The 22,124-nt window shown below is 45.5% G+C and overlaps 2 protein-coding genes across 3 annotated transcripts; both read right to left on the minus strand.

The window, feature by feature from the left end:
• Positions 1-207: 207 nt before the first annotated feature.
• Positions 208-9,227, minus strand: pwwp2a (PWWP domain containing 2A). Its single transcript, XM_054626272.1, is given in 4 exon segments — positions 208-2,046; positions 2,049-3,178; positions 4,305-5,157; positions 9,221-9,227. Coding segments are annotated over 4 exon segments (2,673 nt in total). The 3' UTR covers positions 208-1,363.
• Positions 9,228-10,370: 1,143 nt separating this feature from the next.
• oatx (organic anion transporter X) lies at positions 10,371-21,795 on the minus strand. 2 transcript variants are annotated; one of them, XM_054625724.1, is made up of 15 exons: positions 21,679-21,795; positions 20,974-21,138; positions 20,822-20,895; positions 20,615-20,744; positions 17,471-17,574; positions 17,122-17,276; positions 16,856-17,024; positions 16,641-16,764; positions 16,439-16,554; positions 14,816-14,870; positions 13,297-13,456; positions 12,776-12,884; positions 11,946-12,024; positions 11,662-11,789; positions 10,371-10,796 (listed from the first exon to the last, which is right to left on the minus strand). In XM_054625724.1, the coding sequence occupies exons 1-15, from the start codon at positions 21,703-21,705 to the stop codon at positions 10,649-10,651; spliced, it is 1,743 nt and encodes a 580-aa protein (XP_054481699.1). In that variant the 5' UTR covers positions 21,706-21,795; the 3' UTR covers positions 10,371-10,648. The 2 variants fall into 2 exon arrangements, with proteins under 2 accessions (XP_054481699.1, XP_054481700.1); XM_054625725.1 differs by lacking the exons at positions 20,615-20,744; positions 20,822-20,895; positions 20,974-21,138; positions 21,679-21,795 and adding an exon at positions 19,311-19,479.
• Positions 21,796-22,124: the final 329 nt, after the last annotated feature.

The raw sequence follows: 22,124 nt of genomic DNA on the forward strand, positions 1-22,124 counted from the left end.
TACAGTAGAAGATTAAAAACATGAATTCTTTTCACGCTTGCAGACGTTTGTGTAAAAACCGCTCTGGAGACCCGTTTACCAAACATCTGTTTGCAGGTGAGAAAATCTGACTGAGGTCTGCTGAGCAAGGTACCGCTGAGACTCCTACAGTGAAACCACCACAGAAGAAGAGTGAGGAGGTCAATGACGACGAATCAAAGAGACTTTTTACAGTTTTTTAATAGATTTAAAACATCAGAAGAAAAAAAACCATACACGTTTTATGTTTCCGTTATTTTGTCCCCAAAGTCTCAGTTCAGGATCTCTGATCTGCAAACAGACGGTAAAGAGAGTCTGACGGCTGGATGGGAGGGAAACCCACCTTCATCATCATCATCTTCATCATCAGAGCATCCGCCCTGTTTCTGTATCATGTCGATAAAATGAGGCTTCAGGATCTCAAACAGATCGGGTCTGATTAATCAAAAATGAACCAGAGACCTGATCCTATACAGGACTAGAGGGACCTGATCCCATACAGGACTAGAGGGACCTGATCCCATACAGGACTAGAGGGACCTGATCCCATACAGGACTACAGAGACCTGATCCCATACAGGACTAGAGGGACCTGATCCCATACAGGACTACAGAGAACTGATCCCATACAGGACTACAGAGAACTGATCCCATACAGGACTAGAGGGACCTGGTGTCCTGGACTATGGGGACCCATATGATCCCTAATCAGCTGCTGTATTGATCAACTCTCATCAACAAAGATCAGACAGTCTGGACCGCTCAGCTCTGGACCCTGTTTGAGACCTGCGACCTCAGTTTGAACAACACTTTGTGTTTCACAGTTTGTCGTTGTGAACTGAGGAATGTTTTCAGTGTGACGCTCCTCAGCAGAACCCAGAGAACCCATGAGTACCTTTAGTTTAGTGTTGTGATGAAGCTGTCAGCCAATCAGAGACCCTGGATCTGACATTAACCACAATGCACCATGATAGCGTCTTTCATTTGAGCCTGTAGTCTGATGACATCACTATGACATCATGGAAGCGACTGAACGACGCTGAGTGTGTAGTGTGAACAGATCACGACACCTGCCTGAAACTGAGGACCTCTGTGAATACAGGGGGAGGTGACCACAGAGAAAAGCCCCGCCCACTGCTCCCCTGAACACCGACAGGTAAATGAGAAGCCCCCTCCCCTCAGAAGAGGAAACAGAAACACGAGCGTTGTTTGCGTCCGTCTCTGACAGACAGGTATCAGTCTGAGGACAGGCTCCTCCCACTTCCTGTTATTGGTGGGGCAGAGGGGCGGGACATGTGTTCAGGGGGCAGGGCAGGAAGGGAGGTGGCGGCAGTGGCAGCTGATGCTACGTCTCAAACTGGGTGAGCAGCGCCCGGACTTCAGGAGTGAGTTGTTTGGCTGCGCTAGCGGCCTCGGCGATGGCGCGGCGGTACGGCCCCTTCCTCTTCCTGTCGAAGCGCGACTGGAAGCTCTCCAGGAACGGGGACAGCTGGGTGAGCGGCAGGAAGGAGGTGGTGGGGGAACCGAACCACGAGACCCGCGCCTCCTGCCGCACCGCCAGACCCGTGTCGCCGCGCCGCGACAACGTGATGCCGAGAACGCGCGCCGGCCACCAGGGGAAGCCGTAGATCTTCGCCCAGACGATGTCACCGACGCAAACCGTCCGACCGTCGGGGAGCGAACACTTGGACACCAACTTGGAGAAGACGGACGAGGACGAGGAGGACGAAGACGAGGAGGAGGACGTGGAAGACTTACGACGCCGCTTCAGGTCACCTCCCTCCTCTTCCTCCTCCTCCTCAACACCGGCCTGCGTCTCCTCGCCATCGGCTCGGGGGAGAGGAAGAGGAGGGACAAAGAGGCCCTGACAAGGAGGAGGAGGAGTGCGGGTCTCCGGGAGGGGGAGGTCAAAGGTCTCTGTGGAGCTGCACTCTGAGTGAGAGGAGTCCAAGGAGGAGGAGCAGGGGGGAGGCGGCTCTACTACCGGCCCATCGTGTCCTCCCTCTCCCTGCTCCGCCCCCTCCTTCCCCGAGGGCACACCTCCTGCAGCTCAACCGTGGAGGTGCAGGAGGTGGAGGGCGGCGTTGGAGGAAGTGCTGTGGCTGGGGGAGGGGGCAGGTCTTGGGGTGGGTCTGGTGTGGGGGTGGGGCTTGAAGCAGGTTTGGGAGGCGAGGAGCGAGCGGCCTGTTTCGGAGGGGGAGAGGAAGAGGACGCCACGCTGTCGTCGGTTCGATACCTTTGGGGTTTGAGGCGCATCCGGGGGAAGCGCGGCGGGGAGCTCGGGCCGACGGCGCCGCCGCTGAGATGCTGCAGGCGGCGAGTGAAGTGCACCTTCTGGTTGTGGTTCTGCAGGGCAGATGCTCGGGTCACGGCCTTGGTGCGGTCCTGGTTCTGGCTCTGACCCTGGTTCTGGTTCTGGTCTTTGGGTCGGCGATCCGGCGGCGGCTGTGGACTCCTCGCTAGCTTCTTGAGGACCTGCCGTGCTTCGGAGCAGTCAACAGCAGGACCTTTGGCCAGAACCTTCTTAGGGTTCAGCTTCAGACACATGCGGCTGGATGGCGGTGAGGATGAAGCCACACCCCTCAGGACTCGGCGAGAGGAAGATGAAGGTGACACACGTATCCCTGATGATGAGCGTGCGGCTGAACGTCCTCCCTTGTCCTCACTTCTCAGCCGTTTGACCTCGGAGGATATCGGTCCCTCAGCCGGTCGCCGTCGCCGCGACGCCTCCTCACCCCTCAGATCGCCACGCCGTGACTCCCTGTGCCCGCCCGACGCCACCACACCTTTGCACTTGTCGCAGAGCACCTGGCGGGGGCGGAGCTTGATGGCGTTCATGATGGAGGTGGGCTCCTCGCAGCGGTAGCGCCGCTTTGGCCGCTTGATCTTGCGTGGCAGCGGCTGAGGTAAGGCCTGGTTGTAGGTGTCCCTGATGAAAAGAGGAGGCGGGTACGGCGCCCCGTCCTGGAACAGCGGCGGCGGTTTGGAGGTCCAGGGGTGAGGCTGGTGGGGGGCCTGGGACACGGGGCTCACAGAGACGTCTTCCTGTTTGGTGGAGGAGTCCACAATGGTCGCTGGCGGAGACTGCACGGACGCCGGAGGTCGACTCTGGTCGTCCCGTCGGGGAAACACAGTGATGGGGATACCGTACGGTCCGAACCTAAAGACACGGATGAGAACCTTAGAGACTCAAGAGACACCACAAAGTAGAAGAAACATCATCAGAGTCGTGAAAGACGAGACTCTAGAAGAGAGTCTTTGTTTATATTATTCTTATTATTCTTATTAACATCCTCCAGTAATCGATTGATCCCTGATCGATTGCACTGAGACACTGTGACACGTTATTGATCATAGTTGCTGGAGATCAATAACTATCAGTAAAGTTGATCAATAACTATCAGTAAAGTTAATCAATAAGTATCAATAAGTTGATCAATAACTATCAGTAAAGCTGATCAATAACTATCAGTAAAGTTAATCAATAAGTATCAATAAGTTGATCAATAACTATCAGTAAAGCTGATCAATAACTATCAGTAAAGTTAATCAATAAGTATCAATAAGTTGATCAATAAGGTCCAATAAGTTGATCAATAAGTGGATCAATAAGTGGATCAATAAGTGGATCAATAAGTGGATCAATAAGTTGATCAATAACTATCAATAAGTGGATCAATAAGTTGATCAATAGGTGGATCAATAAGTTGATCAATAACGATCAATAGGTGGATCAATAAGTTGATCAATAACTATCAATAAGTTGATCAATAGGTTGATCAATAACTATCAATAAGTTGATCAATAAGTGGATCAATAACTATCAATAGGTGGATCAATAACTATCAATAAGTGGATCAATAGGTGGATCAATAACTATCAATAGGTGGATCAATAGGTGGATCAATAAGTGGATCAATTAGTGGATCAATAACTATCAATAGGTGGATCAATAGGTGGATCAATAAGTGGATCAATAAGTGGATCAATTAGTGGATCAATAACTATCAATAAGTGGATCAATAGGTGGATCAATAGGTGGATCAATAACTATCAATAAGTGGATCAATAGGTGGATCAATAAGTGGATCAATAAGTGGATCAATAGGTGGATCAATAAGTGGATCAATAGGTGGATCAATAGGTGGATCAATAGGTGGATCAATAAGTGGATCAATAGGTGGATCAATAACTATCAATAGGTGGATCAATAGGTGGATCAATAGGTGGATCAATAAGTGGATCAATAGGTGGATCAATAAGTGGATCAATAGGTGGATCAGTACCTTTTGGAGACGTCCATCAGAACCCCTGAGAACACCTTCCCCCCCCTCTGGAACGACACCACCAGCGCGTCATCGATCACGTGGTCCAGGGAGACCCGGACCTCAGACCCGGGACTCAGGTCCGGCACGGAGGCGAGCAGCGGAGCTCCAGGACCGGGACCGGGAACGGGACCGGGACCCGGACCCGGATCCGACCGAGACGAGGCTTCCCCGGGTCTCTCCGTCATCAGCCGCCTCTTCGGGGACCGGCAGGGCGGGGACGAGTCCCGCAGGTCCCGGTCCCGGTCCCCGGAGAGCCGGTCCTCCCCCCGGAGAGCCGGTCCTCCCCGGGCCTGCGCTCCACCGGGTCCCGGTCCCGGTCCGTCCGTGGGTCCGGCCGGCTCCTCCAGAGACAGACCGGCCTCCGGGACGGGCGGCGGGTCCGGGACGGAGACCGGCACCACGGCTGCGGGCTGCGGGTCCTCACGGAGGAGCGGGTCCCGGTCCACGTGTCCCGGGCCGGTCCGGTCCTCCGGGTCCCGGTCCTCCCGGTCCTCCCGGTCCTCTTGGAGCGGCCTTCGGCGGCGCTGCTCCCCGGCCTCGGCGTCCTCCTCCCGGGGAGCAGCGGCTCCGGGCCGGCCTCCCGCCGCCTGTCGGGGTCCTGCGGGGCTCCGGGGAGACCCGGGCCGGGCGGTCCGGGTCGTGCCGGGCCGTCGTCGTCCGTGTCCGCGGGGTTTGTTGTCGGAACCGCCGCTGCTGGCTCTGCAGCCACGGCCGCCATTTTCTTCCGCTGTGCTGCCGAGCGGCTCCTGGCCCCGCCCCCCGGACGACGCCTCCTGCGCAGGCGCACTGCCGTTGGTGGGAAGCTCTGTCACTCAAACACAAAGAGGCAAAGCGTCGTCTCTGATTGGACGAGCGGTCAGAGGACGTGACGCGTCAGGACGCCGTGGGGAGGCGTCTATCTGTACAAGAACCCAAACAACCGAGAGCCAAAGACCAATCAGTGAATGATCAATCAGTGAATGATCAATCAGTGAATGATCAATCAGTGTCTGATCAATCAGTGAATGATCAATCAGTGAATGATCAATCAATGAATGATCAATCAGTGAATGATCAATCAGTGTCTGATCAATCAGTGAATGATCAATCAGTGAATGATCAATCAATGAATGATCAATCAGTGAATGATCAATCAGTGAATGATCAATCAGTGAATGATCAATCAGTGAATGATCAATCAGTGTCTGATCAATCAATGAATGATCAATCAGTGAATGATCAATCAATGAATGATCAATCAGTGTCTGATCAATCAGTGTATGATCAATCAGTGAATGATCAATCAGTGAATGATCAATCAGTGAATGATCAATCAGTGAATGATCAATCAGTGTCTGATCAATCAGTGTCTGATCAATCAGTGTCTGATCAATCAGTGAATGATCAATCAGTGAATGATCAATCAATGAATGATCAATCAATGAATGATCAATCAGTGAATGATCAATCAATGAATGATCAATCAGTGTCTGATCAATCAGTGTCTGATCAATCAATGAATGATCAATCAGTGTCTGATCAATCAATGAATGATCAATCAAAAGCTGCTGATCGATAAAGTGTTTCTGATCTGGCTTCACAACAGCTTCATTTCAAACAGATGAAACAAAACATTTTGACCAGACATTATATTTAAACACCAATCAGACAATGATCGATTAAAATGTTTTATCTTCAGGTGAAGATAAGTTCCTTATTCTCAGATCAATTAATATGAAACAGTTTTACATTAGACATAATATACATTAGACATAATATATATATACATACATAGACATAATATATATATATATATATATATACATACATACAGCGGGTAAAATAAGTATTGAACACATTCTCAGTAAATATATTTCTAAAGGTGCTATTGACATGAAATTTTCAAGGTGTATTGACATGAAATTTTCACCAGATGTCGGTAACAACCCAAGTAATCCATACATACAAAGAAAACCAAACAAATACCTTCAGAAATTAAGTTATCTATAATAAAATGGATGACACAGGGAAAAAGTATTGAACACATGAAGAAAGGGAGGTGCAAAAAGGCATGGAAAGACAAGACACCAGCTGAAATCTATCAGTAATTAGAAAGCAATCATGCCCCTTGTCAGTGCAAATGAATATCAGCTGGTTCAGTCCCAACTGATGGCCTACAAAAGGTGTCTCATTACCAAGGTGTCACACAAGAAACATCTCATGATGGGTAAAAGCAAAGAGCTCTCTCAAGACCTTCACAACCTTATTGTTGTAAAACATACTGATGGCATTGGTTACAGAAGGATTAGCAGGTACAATTGTTTCAAAGAAAACAATAAGTAAAATATTATATTTACAGACAGAGAAAAAAACAACTATTTTAACTATTTTTAACTTTTTTAACTATTATTGCACAGTGTAATGTGTAATGTATTGCACAGGTTTTTATTGTCATGTTACTTGGGTTGTTACCAACATCTGGTGAAAATGTCATGTCAATAGCACCTTTAGAAATATATTTACTGAGAAAAATGGTGACGTGTTCAATACTTATTTTACCTGCTGTATATATATACATGCAGTCTTTAATTAAAATGCAGTAAATGGTTAAACGTCTCTTTGTTGTGTTTTCGGTTGTTAGAAAAAAATGCTTAATTATTAGATTTTTTTGTCCGATGGAGTGATTGTCTCAACCAATGGTTCAATCAATAATGACTTTTATAGAGTAAAAATAAATGAATAAAATATTTGTATTTAAAGTCTGAGGCATTCATCACAGTATAGTGACTTTAAGACTTTATTTATCCGATGTTTATTGTAGTAAATAGAAGTTGCTCTTTTCATTCATATATTTCTAAAAGGTTTTATCTCTGTCCTTTGGAGTGACACCCCTAAATTATGTTTTTTTATTAAAAAACTATATTGATGGAAAATAATGTAAATGTATTTAAATGAATAGCATGTTAGATAAAAGAGAAGTCATTAAATAAAACAAGAGGCTGAAATGTCCCACCAGAGAACAAGCTCCCTTTATAAATAAGATTGTTTTACTCCATCCCATTAATATAAACATATATTACATTTTTTTTCCCTGCGGTTTTTGCATAAAATGTGTAACAATATAAGTGGCATGATAATAAGGATAAAATGTGATGATTGTCTTCGCTCAGACAGAAATAATAATAATTAGCGCATCATTTTATAATGAGTTATGGTTGTTGTTGTTTTAATAATACCTGAATAGGTGACTGGCTAAACTGTACAACTGTTTCTCAACTACCAGAATATCACACCATATAAATCTGTTTCTCTTCAAAATTGGTGTTTTATAAAAAAGGGATTTTTTACTGAATCTTTGTCAACTATTACACAGTGTGTGTGCATGTGTGTGTGTGTGTGTGTGTGTATAATGTAATTAAACATAAAATCAATCATTAAAACAAAGATTTTGTTCATGACAAAGCTTAGAGGGCATCAGAAACTATGACATTTAATGTGTTTAAAATGTTTATATTGTTTGTGATTAGTAAATATATTTAATATCTCATTGTTGACTTCTTTAATGATAAGATTCTAACTATTAGAGACTAAATAAATAATCTACTGCCCTCAACCAGTACCCATCGATCCTCAAATACAGGAACCTTAGAAACAGCTGTAGAACCTGAAATGTATTTAGATGGCTTTTCACCCATCGACCTTCAACAATTGACTTTAACTATTTCTAAGTCTAAACCTTCCACCTGTCTCTTAGACCCGATTCCGACTAGGCTGCTTAAGGAAGTTTTACCTTTAATTAGCAATTCTTTATTAGAAATGATCAATCTGTCTTTACTAACGGGCCATGTACCACAGGCCTTCAAACTAGCTGTAATTAAACCTCTTCTTAAGAAACCTACTCTTGATCCAGAGGTGTTGGCTAACTATAGACCTATATCTAACCTTCCGTTCCTCTCTAAGATCCTTGAGAACGCAGTTGCCAATCAGCTGTGTGACTTTCTGCATTACAATAGTTTATTTGAGGATTTTCAGTCAGGATTTAGAGTGAATCATAGCACAGAGACGGCACTGGTGAAAACTAGGGCGGCTGTGGCACATGAGGTAGAGCGCTTGTCCCGTAACCACAAGGTTGGTGGTTCAAGCCCCTCTACCGGCAACATGCCGAGGTGTCCTTGAGCAAGACATCTAACCCCAAGTTGCTCCCCGGGCGCTTCATTGCAGCCCACTGCTCCTCCGGGATGGGTTAAATGCAGAGAAATAATTTCCCCATTGTGGGACTAATAAAGGATTGATTATTATTATTATTATTATTAACTACCAGTGACCTTCTGATGTCATCAGACAAAGGACTTGTCTCTGTACTTGTATTGTTAGACCTTAGTGCTGCATTTGACACCATTGACCATCAAATCTTATTATGGAGACTGGAGCATCTAATAGGCATTAAAGGAACCGCACTTAGCTGGTTTAAGTCGTATTTATCAGACCGATCTCAGTTTGTATATGTAAACAATGAAAGCTCGATGAAAACCGAAGTTAGTCACAGAGTTCCACAAGGGTCTGTTCCTGGACCAGTTTGATTCGCCTTATAAATGCTTTCTTTAGAGAATATTATCAGAAAACACTCAAACTTTCATTGTTATGCAGATGATACCCAGTTATATCTATCGATTAGGCCAGATGGAATTAACCAGTTCTCTAAACTTCAAGCATGTCTTAATGTCTTAATCCTGATGTTAAACCCAGACAAATCTGAAGTTATTGTACTGGAAATCAATTATCTAATGATATAGTTTATCTAGATGGTATTGCTCTGGCATCCAGCTCTACCGTTAAGAACCTCAGAGTTATCTTTGGTTATCAGGATCTGTCAAGGACAGACTTTTTTCACTTACGTAACATTTTAAATCAGTCACTTCCTGTCTCAAAGCGATGTGGGAAAACTAGTTCACGCATTTGTTACCTCTAGACTAGATTACTGTAACTCCTTATCAGGCTGCTCTAATAAGTCTCTTAAATCTCTACAGTTGATCCAGAATGCTGCAGCACGTGTTCTAACAAAAACTAAGAAAAGAGATCATATTACTCCAGTATTAGCTTCTCTGCACTGGCTCCCTGTTAAATCAAGAATAGAATTTAAAATTCTTCTACTTACCTACAAAGCTCTAACTGGCCAGGCACCGTCTTATCTTAAGGAATTTATAGTTCCATATTACCCAACTAGAGAGCTGCACTCCATCAATGCAGGGTTACTTGTGGTTCCTAGAGTATATAAAAGTAGGATGGGAGTCAGAACCTTCAGTCATCAGGCTCCTCTTCTGTGGAACTAACTTACAGTTTCAGTCCGGGGGGCAGACACACTCATTACATTTAAGAGCAGGCTTAAGACCTTCCTTTTTGATAGCGCTTATAGTTAGGACTGGTTCAGGTTTATAGTTAGGGCTGGTTCAGGTTTATGTTAGGACTGGTTCAGGTTTCTCTTGGTTCAGCCCCTAGATATGCTGCTATAGGTCTAGACTGCCGGGGGACTACCTAGGATACACTGAGCTCCTCTCTCCCTCCATATTTATGTGTTCATGTCCAACTTATGCACATTACTGACTTTCAGTCTTTGTGCCTTCTCGCCTCACAGGTTTCCATGAACCGTAGTGGTACCTGGACCGTGGTGGTGCCTCCTGCCGTGACCCGGCTGACACAGTACTACCACCATTTTTATTTTTAGTCACATTACTAGTAAGTCATGTTGAAGGTTTTCTTTTTAATAAACGTCTGTGGAGGTGCCTCACTGCTGACGAATATTATGTCACACGATGAACATTGACATTTTTTGCTTCAGGTGTGCAAAAAAGAACCAAACAGAGATCTCAGAGATTTAACAAAAGTATTTAGACAGTGTGGTATTAGTACTTTTACTATAAGATCTGAGTACAGACCATTTTTCTTTCACCACTGTTAATGCTGGGAGAGAGGAAGAACCTAAAGCTGCTCTTGGTCATGTGATTCAGGTAGGTACAGCTTGCAAAACAGACAACAATGATCTTATATTTAGTTTATTTGTGTGTTGCATTGTAATTGATTATTGATTCATCATTATGAACAACATCACTGCTGTGTCTTAACTTAACTTTAATCAATAATCTATAATCAAACATCTGAGTTTCTTTATTTAGTTTGATTTAAAAGATCTTTAAATCTTTCTCAGAAAAAAATGTTTTCCGGACATGAAAATTCTTATTTTGTCATTAATGACTCCAGCCGTCTGATTGGTCGCGGCTCCCTCTTGCCATCTTATTGGTCTAGGTCCAGTCCAGCCATCTGATTGGTCAGAGGGCGTTCAGTCCTGTCCCTTCTGCTTCCTTCAGCTCTTTTAAAGTTACCCCTTCAGTTGAGACCACACCCCTGCCACCAAAGTCCACGCCCTCTTTCAAAGACACGCCTTCTTCTTGTCGCGGGGCAGGGCTGGTTCCAGACCTTCACACCACAGAAAGTTATTGATGTTTGTTTATTTTATACGTATTGATTAAGAACGGCATTGTCACTAGCTCTGCAGCAGCTTGTTAACAAAGCTAACACTGATAATAAAGCTAATGATGCTAATGAAGATAACAATGCAAATTAAGTTCAAAATGTGGTCGTGCCTCCTGCTGTGACCCTTCTGACACCCACTGCTACTACCACGATTATTATTAGTCACATTACTATTACCTATATCATTATTATTATTAGTCACATTACTATTACTACTCCCTATATCATTATTATAATTCTACTATATCCATTGCTGCTTTTATTATAAGTAGTCTTCATTTTTTCCATCATTACTCTGCTTACTACTCTTATTATAGGAATCCATCCACCCATCCATTTTCCGTAACCTGCTTATCCAGTTAAGGGTCGCAGGGGTGCTGGAGCCTATCTCAGCTGTCAATGGGCGAAGGCAGGGTACACCCTGGACAGGTCGCCAGTCTGTCACAGGGCTATTATAGGAATAATTTATGTCATATACATTGAATGTGTTGTAACTCTGTTATGTTGTTCATTCTGGTTAAATCTATTAACTTCTGTCCATCCTGATAGAAGGGTCTAAGGACAGAGGATGTGAGGGTCTGAGGACAGAGTATGTGAGGGTCTAAGGACAGAGGATGTCGTATGTGTACAGATTGTAAAGCCCTCTGAGGCAAACTTGTGATTCGTGTTTTTGGGCTTTATGAGATAAATTGAATTGAATTAAGATGCTAAAGAAGCTAACACTGTTAACAAAGCAAATGATGCTAATAAAGCTTACACTGCAAACACTAACACCGCTAGTGAAGCTTATTGTTAGCGGTTAGCTCACCATCTCTCCTCCACGTCTTCAATGGTGTCGGGCAGCGGAACGTCAAGCGTCTCCGGCAGGAAGCAGGCAAAGCAGCCCGCCAACACTGCCGCCCCCCCATACACCACACTGGGCAGAGCAGGGAATACCTGGGAAATGTAGTCCATCAGTACTGTTAACATTAGCAACAACGAAGCTGAAGCAGATAGACAGAGGCAGGCGGAGAGGAGTAGATATGTTTTAAAATACTAAATATTAATCTATTAATTTATGATTGTTAATAAGGTTTTGATCAGCAATGTCACCTCGTCCAGGATGAGGACGGCAGGGGCTGCCATGCTACCAACTCTTGCCATGGTGGACACGAAGCCCATTCCTGTCTGCCTGAAAACATCAACACACACAAACAATCAAAGATCAAACGATGATCTTATTCAATATCATGTTATATTTCGGTTGATGTAGGACGTTTTCGCCTTGTCGCTTGACACTTCGGAGAGAAGGGATCCATTCATACGTAAAAATGTCCTTCATCTACATGCTGATGATACACAGCTGTGTGTCACAGTAAAGACATACGTAAACATGTCTCCATCTATATGCTGATGATACACAGCTGTGTGTCACAGTAAAGACACACGTAAACATGTCTCCATCTATATGCTGATAATACACAGCTGTGTGTCACAGTAAAGACCTACGTAAACGTGTCTCCATCTATATGCTGATAATACACAGCTGTGTGTCACAGTAAAGACCTACGTAAACGTGTCTCCATCTATATGATGATGATACACAGCTGTGTGTCACAGTAAAGACATACGTAAACATGTCTCCATCTATATGCTGATACACAGCTGTGTGTCACAGTAAAGACATATGTAAACATGTCTCCATCTATATGTTGATAATACACAGCTGTGTGTCACAGTAAAGACATATGTAAACATTGATAATACACAGCTGTGTGTCACAGTAAAGACATCCGTAAACATGTCTCCATCTATATGCTGATGATACACAGCTGTGTGTCACAGTAAAGACATACGTAAACGTGTCCTCCATCTATATGCTGATAATACACAGCTGTGTGTCACAGTAAAGACATGCCTTGCTGAACAGCAGTGTATTTCACCTGATGACGGTGGGGTAGAGTTCTCCGGTGTACAGGTAGACGGTGGTGAAGGAGGCCGAAGTGAAACCTTTACCGAGACACGCCAACACGGTCCTGATGGTCTGCATATCTGTGTGTTAATAATGTTAACTGATTAGGAGTAATAATATGATTTATGCTATTTTATCAACAGTGTGTGTAATATGAAATAACTAGTACATACATTATATATCGTATAATAACGAGCTGATGGTTATGATTGTCACTGAGGGTCGTCAAAAGCATAGAAGTACAAAGGTGTGGTAAATTGTTGTATAGCCTGAGGGTTACGACTTTTAACCATGTGACAAAAACAAAACTTAGAAAACATATTTTGATGTCCTTCTTAATCGCACAGACAAAATGTAAAGGCTTATAGTATAATTGTTCATTTGCTACCTGTGTGTGCTATTGTGTTTTATGATGCGTTTAAGTGTGTATTACTGTGTGTATAATGTCTATTCGTGTGTACAATTGTATATTAATTATTAGGTTTTTTTTACCTGTGGGGACGAAGATATTGGCAAAGATGATGAGGGCAGACAGGAAGAGACAGGTGGCCTGAGAGACTCTCCTCCCCAGGTAAGTGAGCATGCCCAGAGCCATCAGTTTGGCGGGAAAATCAACAGCTCCAAAGATGATCTGTATCTGGTAGATACTCACCTGGAACAACCAACACAACCAATAGAAGGACATGAAGGGTTAAACCAAAGTGAACAAAACCTCAACATGAGGCAGGTAGACAGGTAGGCAGATAGATAGCTAGACAGGTACACGGTTAGGCAGGTAAACAGGTAGAAATGTATACAGGTAGGAATATAGACAGATACACATGTAGGCAGGTTAGGGTTAGGTAGAAATGTAGGCAGGTAAACATGTAGAATTCTAGACACGTACAAACAAAACCACTTAGTTGAATAAGGAAAAAAAATCATGGTTGGTTTAAAATATGAATGTAAACTAACTAAATGTAAAATAACTTAACACAAGTATAAAAAAAAGTTTTTAAAAAATCGCAACATCATTAACAACTTCAAAATAACTCAACATCGCATTCAGACTCTAACCTCTGTTTGTTTGAACCGTCCACTTTAGGGGAGTTTTTCCTGTGCCGATGTGAGGGTCTAAGGACAGAGGACGTGAGGGTCTAAGGACAGAGGATGTGAGGGTCTAAGGACAGAGGATGTGAGGGTCTAAGGACAGAGGACGTGAGGGTCTAAGGACAGAGGAGGTCTAAGGACAGAGGATGTGAGGGTCTTAGGACAGAGGATGTGAGGGTCTAAGGACAGAGGACGTGAGGGTCTAAGGACAGAGGACGTGAAGGTCTAAGGACAGAGGATGTGAGGGTCTTAGGACAGAGGATGTGAGGGTCTAAGGACAGAGGACGTGAGGGTCTAAGGACAGAGGACATGAGGGTCTAAGGACAGAGGACGTGAAGGTCTTAGGACAGAGGACGTGAAGGTCTAAGGACAGAGGATGTGAGGGTCTTAGGACAGAGGATGTGAGGGTCTAAGGACAGAGGACGTGAGGGTCTAAGGACAGAGGACGTGAGGGTCTAAGGACAGAGGATGTGAGGGTGTTAGGACAGAGGATGTGAGGGTCTTAGGACAGAGGATGTATGTGTACAGATTGTAAAGCCCTCTGAGGCAGACTTGTGATTTTTGGCTTTACAAAATAAATTGCATTGAATTGAATTCCCCTCCCGTCCATCATGTGTTGTTTTTTTGGTGGTTAGACTACGTCTTCACAGTCATGTAGCCTTTTCTCTGAGCGTCTCATAAAGATGGACGGGTTTACATCATAGTTACCTTAAAGTCCATTGCGTCCATTAAAGATGCTAAAGACACCGTGGCCATCTGTAACAGACGCTGATAGACTCGAATGAGAAGGGGCTGCTTACAAATCGTTGTGACGTTTCCATTCTCTACCTTTAAACCCAAATTATCTTAACCTCAGCTAGTATCAGGTGGACGAGGTGCACAGGAAGCTCACATTTAGCATTATGCTATTCAGGTGACTCACCCCAAACTTCTGCAGGTCCATCGCCAAACCGTAGTATGCAAAACTGGTGGAGAACCTGCAGAGGAAGACACACTGCTGATAAACAGGTAGACAGGTATAGGGGTGGACAGGTATACGGGTGAACAGGTAGGTTTCTTTCCAGATCTCCTTTATAATAAAGCATATATATATATATATATATATATATATATATAACACCACTGATTTTATTCACCTTATAAATGCTTCCTTTAGGGAATATTATCAGAAAACACTTTCATTGTTATGCAGATGATACCCAGTTATATCTATCGATTAAGCCAGACGAAACCAACCAGTTCTCTAAACTTCAAGCATGTCTTAAGGACATAAAAACCTGGATGACCTGCAACTTCTTGATGTTAGACTCCGACAAAACTGAAGTTATTCTACTAGGCCCAGATCACCTTCGAAATCAATTATCTAACGATATAGTTTCTCTAGATGGCATTGCTCTGGCATCCAGCACTACCGTTAAGAACCTCGGAGTTATCTTAGATCAGGATCTGTCTTTTAACTCTTACATAAAACTAATTTCAAGCACAGCATGCAAACATCCTGAAATACTTAGTTAAGTTTTAGACAGAACTATTTAGTTAGGATTCGGAAAAGATGGTGGTTTGGGTTAATATAACTACTGGACTAGTGTTAATGAGTCATGTCTCACGGGAATCGAACAGCTGTCTCAAGAGGGAAAGACCTCCGCTCCTACTGTCCTGCCGAGGTTTTTGCAGTCTTTATACTTCCTGGTTCATGATTACATGATTTTGTGGGATATACATGAAGTACAGCGTAGTTATTTTCATAGGTATGGCTAGCAATGCTGAATGAGAACAGCCAGAAACATTAAAGTGGGGCCTTGATGGCTTTTAAAAACATAACATCAAAACCAGAGCAAATTAACTGATACTCCAAAAGATCACTTTCATCCAATCACAGGCTCTCTTGAATAAAAACAAAAAACAAGCAAGTTTTACCTTCCTTGTAGTCTTGATCTTCCAACAGAGGAGATGGTCATGATTTATTTTACATTATTTAATAATCCACCAACACTCCATGAAACTCTAGTTATTCATTCTATTATTGAGGGAACCTGAAAGATGTTCAATAACTGTACTGATCAGGTACCTGCTAGCTTTGTGATCCTACAGATGTAGGGAGAGGTTGGATGTGTATTTATAATATATCATTATGAAAGCATATTTGACAGACACTTTAAAATATTCTAAATATTAGGGGACTTAAGGAACTAATTACAGATGTCCTCTAATTAAATGCGCCTTTATGTATTTCCTCTAGTGTGATCCCACTATTTGAGAAGTTAGTTAGTTTGGGCGATATGTTGCATTAATAATCCCATTTTCATTATAGAATTGATTATTAAATTAAATAAAGAGCACTATGACATTCATATAACTATATATCCCCATTGGATTCAACTTGCTCTTCTTTGGACCCAGATGATATATGCATTTCCCTCCCAAATTGCTGTGGATGACTAATTTGTGAATCTCTCAAAACCAGAAGCTTTTCTAAAATTGTATTCAAGTATTCAAGTTAACACAAGTGGAGTAAAGCAGGTAGTAGAGCAGGAGTATTTCTGACCACACGACCACCAGACAGATGGAGATCCGTCTCATCCCTCTGGTCCTCAGCAGATCGTACGCTGTGAACCTCGAATGACTCGACTCAATCTCCTTATTCATGTGCGAGTGCAGAACCTGCAGGTCACATGAAACTGATCTCAGCTTCTGATTGGCTATCACACATCTTTATATACGTGACAGACAGGTGACAGACAGGTTACCTCCAGGGTTAATTTGTCCACAACCTCTGGTTTCCCGTTGATTCGAGCGACTCGATGAAGATTCTTTAACGCTTCCTCAGACCGACGGTTCAGAACCGACCAACGAGCCGACTCTGCATACCACCTGACCAATCAGAGAGCAGAAAGATCAGAAATCCCCGCCCAATCAGGGAGCAGAAAGATTAGACACTTTTACTTTGAAAGTCTCCGCAGACCAGCTGTAGCTGAAGAACAGGAACATGGGGGCACAGGCCACCACCTGTAACTTCCTCCAGTCTCTCAGCCAATAGGCAAGCCCCGCCAGGATCATCTGACCAAAGGTGAAGAAGAAGGAGGAGAGCGTGCCCACTAACGTCCTCTCTTTGGTCGGGATCCACTCCACCTCTGGAGACAGACAGGTAGACAGACATGTTGATCAACCTCTGAGGACACATCATCAGCTTGGACATACAGACAGGCATACAGACAGGTAGACAGGTACTCAGTGAGACTCCATTCAGGATGATGCCAGACACCGCCATCCCACTCAAAAACCTAAAAATACAGTAGGTGGAGTATGAAGGAGAGAGGGCGGAGCTACAACCCAGAATACCCAGCTGCAGGTAGGACCATATAAGGATAGACCGCCTCCCAAACCTGAGGGAGAGAGAGAGACAGACAGAGAGACGGACAGAAAGGGAGATTCTTAATGATTTGACTTTAGTGGACAGGTTGAAGGACAGACAATATGGAGCTCAAATGGTGATGAAAACATTGCTTCATAGCTGCTGCTGGTTCAAAACTTTAATGTTAATATTTGTGTGTCTGCAGTCTGAACAGGCGAGGTTCACCTGTCGGAAAGACCTCCGAAGATAATGGCTCCAGTTAAAACTCCGCCCATGTAGATGGTCTGAATCATCTGTTTCAGAGGACGCAGAGAACAAACCAGCTCCCACTGAAAGAGAGAGACACATTCAGAGACTACCTCTAAAGTACCACTACTGGCTCCTAAAGTACCACCAATACTACCTCTAAAGTACCACTACTGGCTCCTAAAGTACCACCAATACTACCTCTAAAGTACCACTACTGGCTCCTAAAGTACCACCAATACTACCTCTAAAGTACCACTACTGGCTCCTAAAGTACCACCAATACTACCTCCTAAAGTACCACCACTGGCTCCTAAAGTGCCACTTCTACCTCCTAAAGTACGACTATTAACTTCTGAAGTAGCAAGGGATCAGGCAGACAGAAACCAGAGGAAGCAGAGGCTAATCTCGTGCACTGCATGAAGCTGATTAGATGAGTGAGGGAGAGTGTGGTGAGAGAGAGGGGGCTGGGCTGTGAGCTGGAAGTGGAACTGGCCAGAGTGAACTGAGAGAGAGTGACAGGCACAGGAACAGGAATCGGCAGGGGCGCCGACGGGTCAGGAGTCGGCCGGAACACCGAAGGGTCAGGAGTCGGCCAGAACGCCGACGGGTCAGGAGTCGGCCAGAACGCCGACGGGTCAGGAGTCGGCCAGAACGCCGAATGGACAGGAGTCGGCCGGGGCGCCGACGGGACAGAAGTCGGCCGGGGCGCCGACGGGTCAGGAGTTGACCGGAACGCCTACGGGTCAGGAGACGACCGGAACGGGCAACGGGTCAGGAATCGGAACGGGTCAGGAGTCGGCCGGGACGCCAACGGAACAGGAGTCGGCTGGGGCGCCGATGCGTCAGGAGTCGGCAGGAACGCAGACAGAACAGGAATCGGCAGGGCGCCGATGGGTCAGGAGTCGGCAGGAACGCAGACAGAACAGGAGTCGGCAGGAGCGCCGATGAGTCAGGAGCCGGGAGGAACGCCGACGGAACAGGAAACGGCAGGGGCGCCGATGAGTCAGGAGTCAGCCTGAACGTCGACTGGACAGGAGTCGGCCGGAACTGCTGAACCAGGAGTCGGCCGGGAGCTGCTGAACCAGGAGTCGGCCGGGACGCCGACGGGTCAGGAGTCGGCAGGAACGCCGACGGGACAGGAGTCGGCCGGAACACCGAAGGGTCAGAGGTCGGCCTGAACGCCGACTGGACAGGCATCAGCTGGAAAGCTGGCGGGACAGGAGGTGCAGGCAGCGGCCAGAAAGTCGGCGAGACAGGCGCAGTCTGAATAGCCGGCGAGATAGGCGCAGTCTGGATATCCGGCGAGACAGGCGCAGTCTGGATATCCGGCGAGACAGGCACAGTCAGGAAAGCCGGCAAGACAAGCTTAGGAACAGGCTGAGCGAAGGTCTGCGAAATGGCTGTCATGAGCTGCTGAACCTGGTTAAACAGGGCAGTCCAGGCCTGGTTGCTGCTCGCCAGGGCGTGACGAACATCAGCGGTGTTGGTGACAACCTTGGTCTCGCGTCTCTGGAGCGCCTCTTCAATGAACCCGAACCGGGCCTGTGACGAGGTGTCGAACGCTGGGTCCATGTCGTGGCCAGATCGTACTGTCACGGTTGGTGTGTGGACCCAAGAGCAGTACGACGAGGAGACAGATAAAGTTCTGGAGCTTTATTTGAAGCTGAGAACACAGCAGACACAGGCAGGATATGACTCACAGTGGGAAACAGGCAAGGGATCAGGCAGACGGAAACCAGAGGAAGCGGAGGCTAATCTCGTGGTCGGGGACAGAAGGCTGAGTCGGTTAACCGGGGTAGAGGTAAGGTAGGAATACCGTGGTCTGGGACAGAAGGCTGAGACTGTTAACCGGGGCAGAGGCAAGGTAGGAATACCGTGGTCTGGGACAGAAGGCTGAGACGTTGACCGGGGCACAGGCAAGGCAGGGAAGTCCAGACAGGCAGGGTCGGCAACGGGAAATCAGTCCACGGGAAATTGCTGGAAAGTGTAGCACGAAAACAACGAACGATCTGGCAGCGAGTGTGTGAATGAGTGGGGCATTTATACTGCAGGGTGTAGGTGCAGCAGAGTGAGCAGGTGAGAGGGATTGTGCTGATGAGGTGGGTGTGGCAGACAGGTGCACTGCATGAAGCTGATTAGATGAGTGAGGGAGAGTGTGGTGAGAGAGAGGGGGCTGGGCTGTGAGCTGGAAGTGGAACTGGGAGTGGCCGGAGTGAACTGAGAGAGAGTGACAGGCAGGTGAACAGAGTGAGCAAATTAGGTGAGTGAGACAGTGACAGGGAGTATGGAACTACTGACAGTATGGAGGAAGAACTGTGACACCTAAAGTACCACTACTACCTCCTGAAGTACCACCAATACTACCTCCTAAAGTACCACTACTACCTCCTGAAGTAGCACTACTGGCTTGTAAAGTACCACCAATACTACCTCTAAAGTACCACTAGTACTGCCTGAAGTATAACTACTACCTCTGAAGTATCACTACTGCTGCCTGAAGTATAACTACTACCTCCTAAAGTACCACTACTACATTACATTACAGTCATTTAGCAGACGCTTTTATCCAAAGCGACTTACAGTCAGTAGTATATTACATATCATTCACCCATTCACACACTGATGACAGGCTACCATGCAAGGTGCCACCATCAGACTCTGACTAACATTCATGCAACATCCAGTCCACACCGATGGCAAGCCTTCAGGAGCAACTTGGGGTTAAGTGTCTTGCCCAAGGACACATCGACTGCCGAGGCCGGGTATCGAACCGCCGATCCTCTGATTGGAGAACTACCCTGTTCTCCACTACACCACAGTACTACCTCTTAAAGTACCACTACTACCACCTGAAGTATAACTACTACCTCCTAAAGTACCACTTCTACCTCCTAAAGTACCACTACTCCCTCCTAAAGTACCACTACTACCTCCTGAAGTATCACTACTACCTCCTGAAGTACCACTACTCCCTCCTAAAGTACCACTACTACCTCTTAAAGTACCACTACTACCTCCTGAAGTATCAATACTACCTCCTAGTGGTACTTTAGGAGGTAGTAGGGCGTAGTTGGTCGTAGTGATACTCCTTGAGTATTACTACTTCGTTCTTCTCGTTACCTCGGAGACGGTGGTGGCCAGGAACTCTGAGCTGTCGAATGTCCATCCGTCTAAACATCCTTCTGTCTGTAGCATGCTAACATTAGCGTTGTTGTTAGCGACCAACAGCTGCCACTGAGGCTCAACATACCTGAACAAACAGGAAGTGATGTCAGAGGGACGTTAATCATCAATACAATGCAACACGGAGAGGAAGTCAACGATTACCTCCTGCAGCGGTCCAGTCTAGTTCCTGAAGAGTCCATAGGGATAAAAGCTTTGATGTACTGTTTCTCCTCCACCTGTAACAACCAATCACATTGATCGATCGTGGCACTGAGCTGATTGATTGGCTCATCTGACAGGTGAAGACAGGTTACCTGGTATTGAGACAGGTTGTAGAGGCTGTGATTGGCCGGCAGGCTGCAGTGGTGGCCGGGGATTCCTGAGACAAAGTTATTCAGCAGGTTCTGACTCGCCATCAACAAACCAGGTAAACTGATCAGAGTCACATGGAGCCACTGGTACCTGCCGAACCCGCCCACCTGTCCATGGTAGGGGGGGGGGGTTACATTACACACCTTCATCACAAGCAGTAACGATTATAAGACACAGTAACCAGATTACAAGACACAGTAATCCAATTACATGAAGCAGTCGTCAGATTACATGAAGCAGTAGTCAGATTTCAAGACACAGTAATCTGATTATATGATGCAATAATCAGATTACAAGACTCAGTAGTCAGATTATAAAACACATTTATCAGATTACATAACACAGTTATCAGATTGAAAGATGCAGTACTCAGATTAGAAGAAGCGGTAATCAGATTTTATGATTACATTGACCATAGTACATGATGCATTAAAAGATTAAATGACAGTAATCTGATTATACGATGCAGTGATCAAAGTACACGATTCAGTGATCAGAATACACGATGCAGTGATCAGAGTACACGATGCAGTGATCAGAGTACACGATGCAGTGATCAGAGTACACGATGCAGTGATCAAAGTTCACGATTCAGTGATCAGAGTACACGATGCAGTACACAGAAGTAGTTCAGTAAACTGTCTCACCTCCTCCAGCAGGTCAGCAAAGCCCATCTTCTCTCCAGAAACACAACTGGACTCTTCAGTCACAAGAAGTTCTGATCCAGAACCACAGTGATAAACCAAGAGTTCTGGTCCAATGGTTCCTCAGGAAGGCGACTCACTAAAAACAACAACAATTACAACAGAAACTCCTGTTCACAGTTTTAGAGCTTCATTTCCCTCAGTCACCCTCCTATAAACTCTCCTAACTGTTCCAGACCTCCTCTGAACTGTTCCAGACCTCCTCCTAACTGTTCCAGACCTCCTCTGAACTGTTCCAGACCTCCTCCTAACTGTTCCAGACCTCCTCTGAACTGTTCCAGACCTCCTCCTAACTGTTCCAGACCTCCTCTGAACTGTTCCAGACCTCCTCGGAGCTGTTCCAGACCTCCTCTGAACTGTTCCAGACCTCCTCTGAGCTGTTCCAGACC

The sequence above is a fragment of the Anoplopoma fimbria genome, chromosome 24 (assembly GCF_027596085.1).
Source record: "Anoplopoma fimbria isolate UVic2021 breed Golden Eagle Sablefish chromosome 24, Afim_UVic_2022, whole genome shotgun sequence".
Classification (NCBI taxonomy): Eukaryota; Metazoa; Chordata; class Actinopteri; order Perciformes; family Anoplopomatidae; genus Anoplopoma; species Anoplopoma fimbria.

Coding starts and splice junctions, on each gene's coding strand:
- oatx (XM_054625724.1), bottom strand. CDS start 21,705: ATGGGCTTTGCTGACCTGCTGGAGGAG. Junction 12,885..13,296: donor CAATATCTTCGTCCCCACAG/GTAAAAAAAACC, acceptor ATTAACACACAG/ATATGCAGACCATCAGGACC. Junction 11,790..11,945: donor CCGTCCTCATCCTGGACGAG/GTGACATTGCTG, acceptor TACATTTCCCAG/GTATTCCCTGCTCTGCCCAG.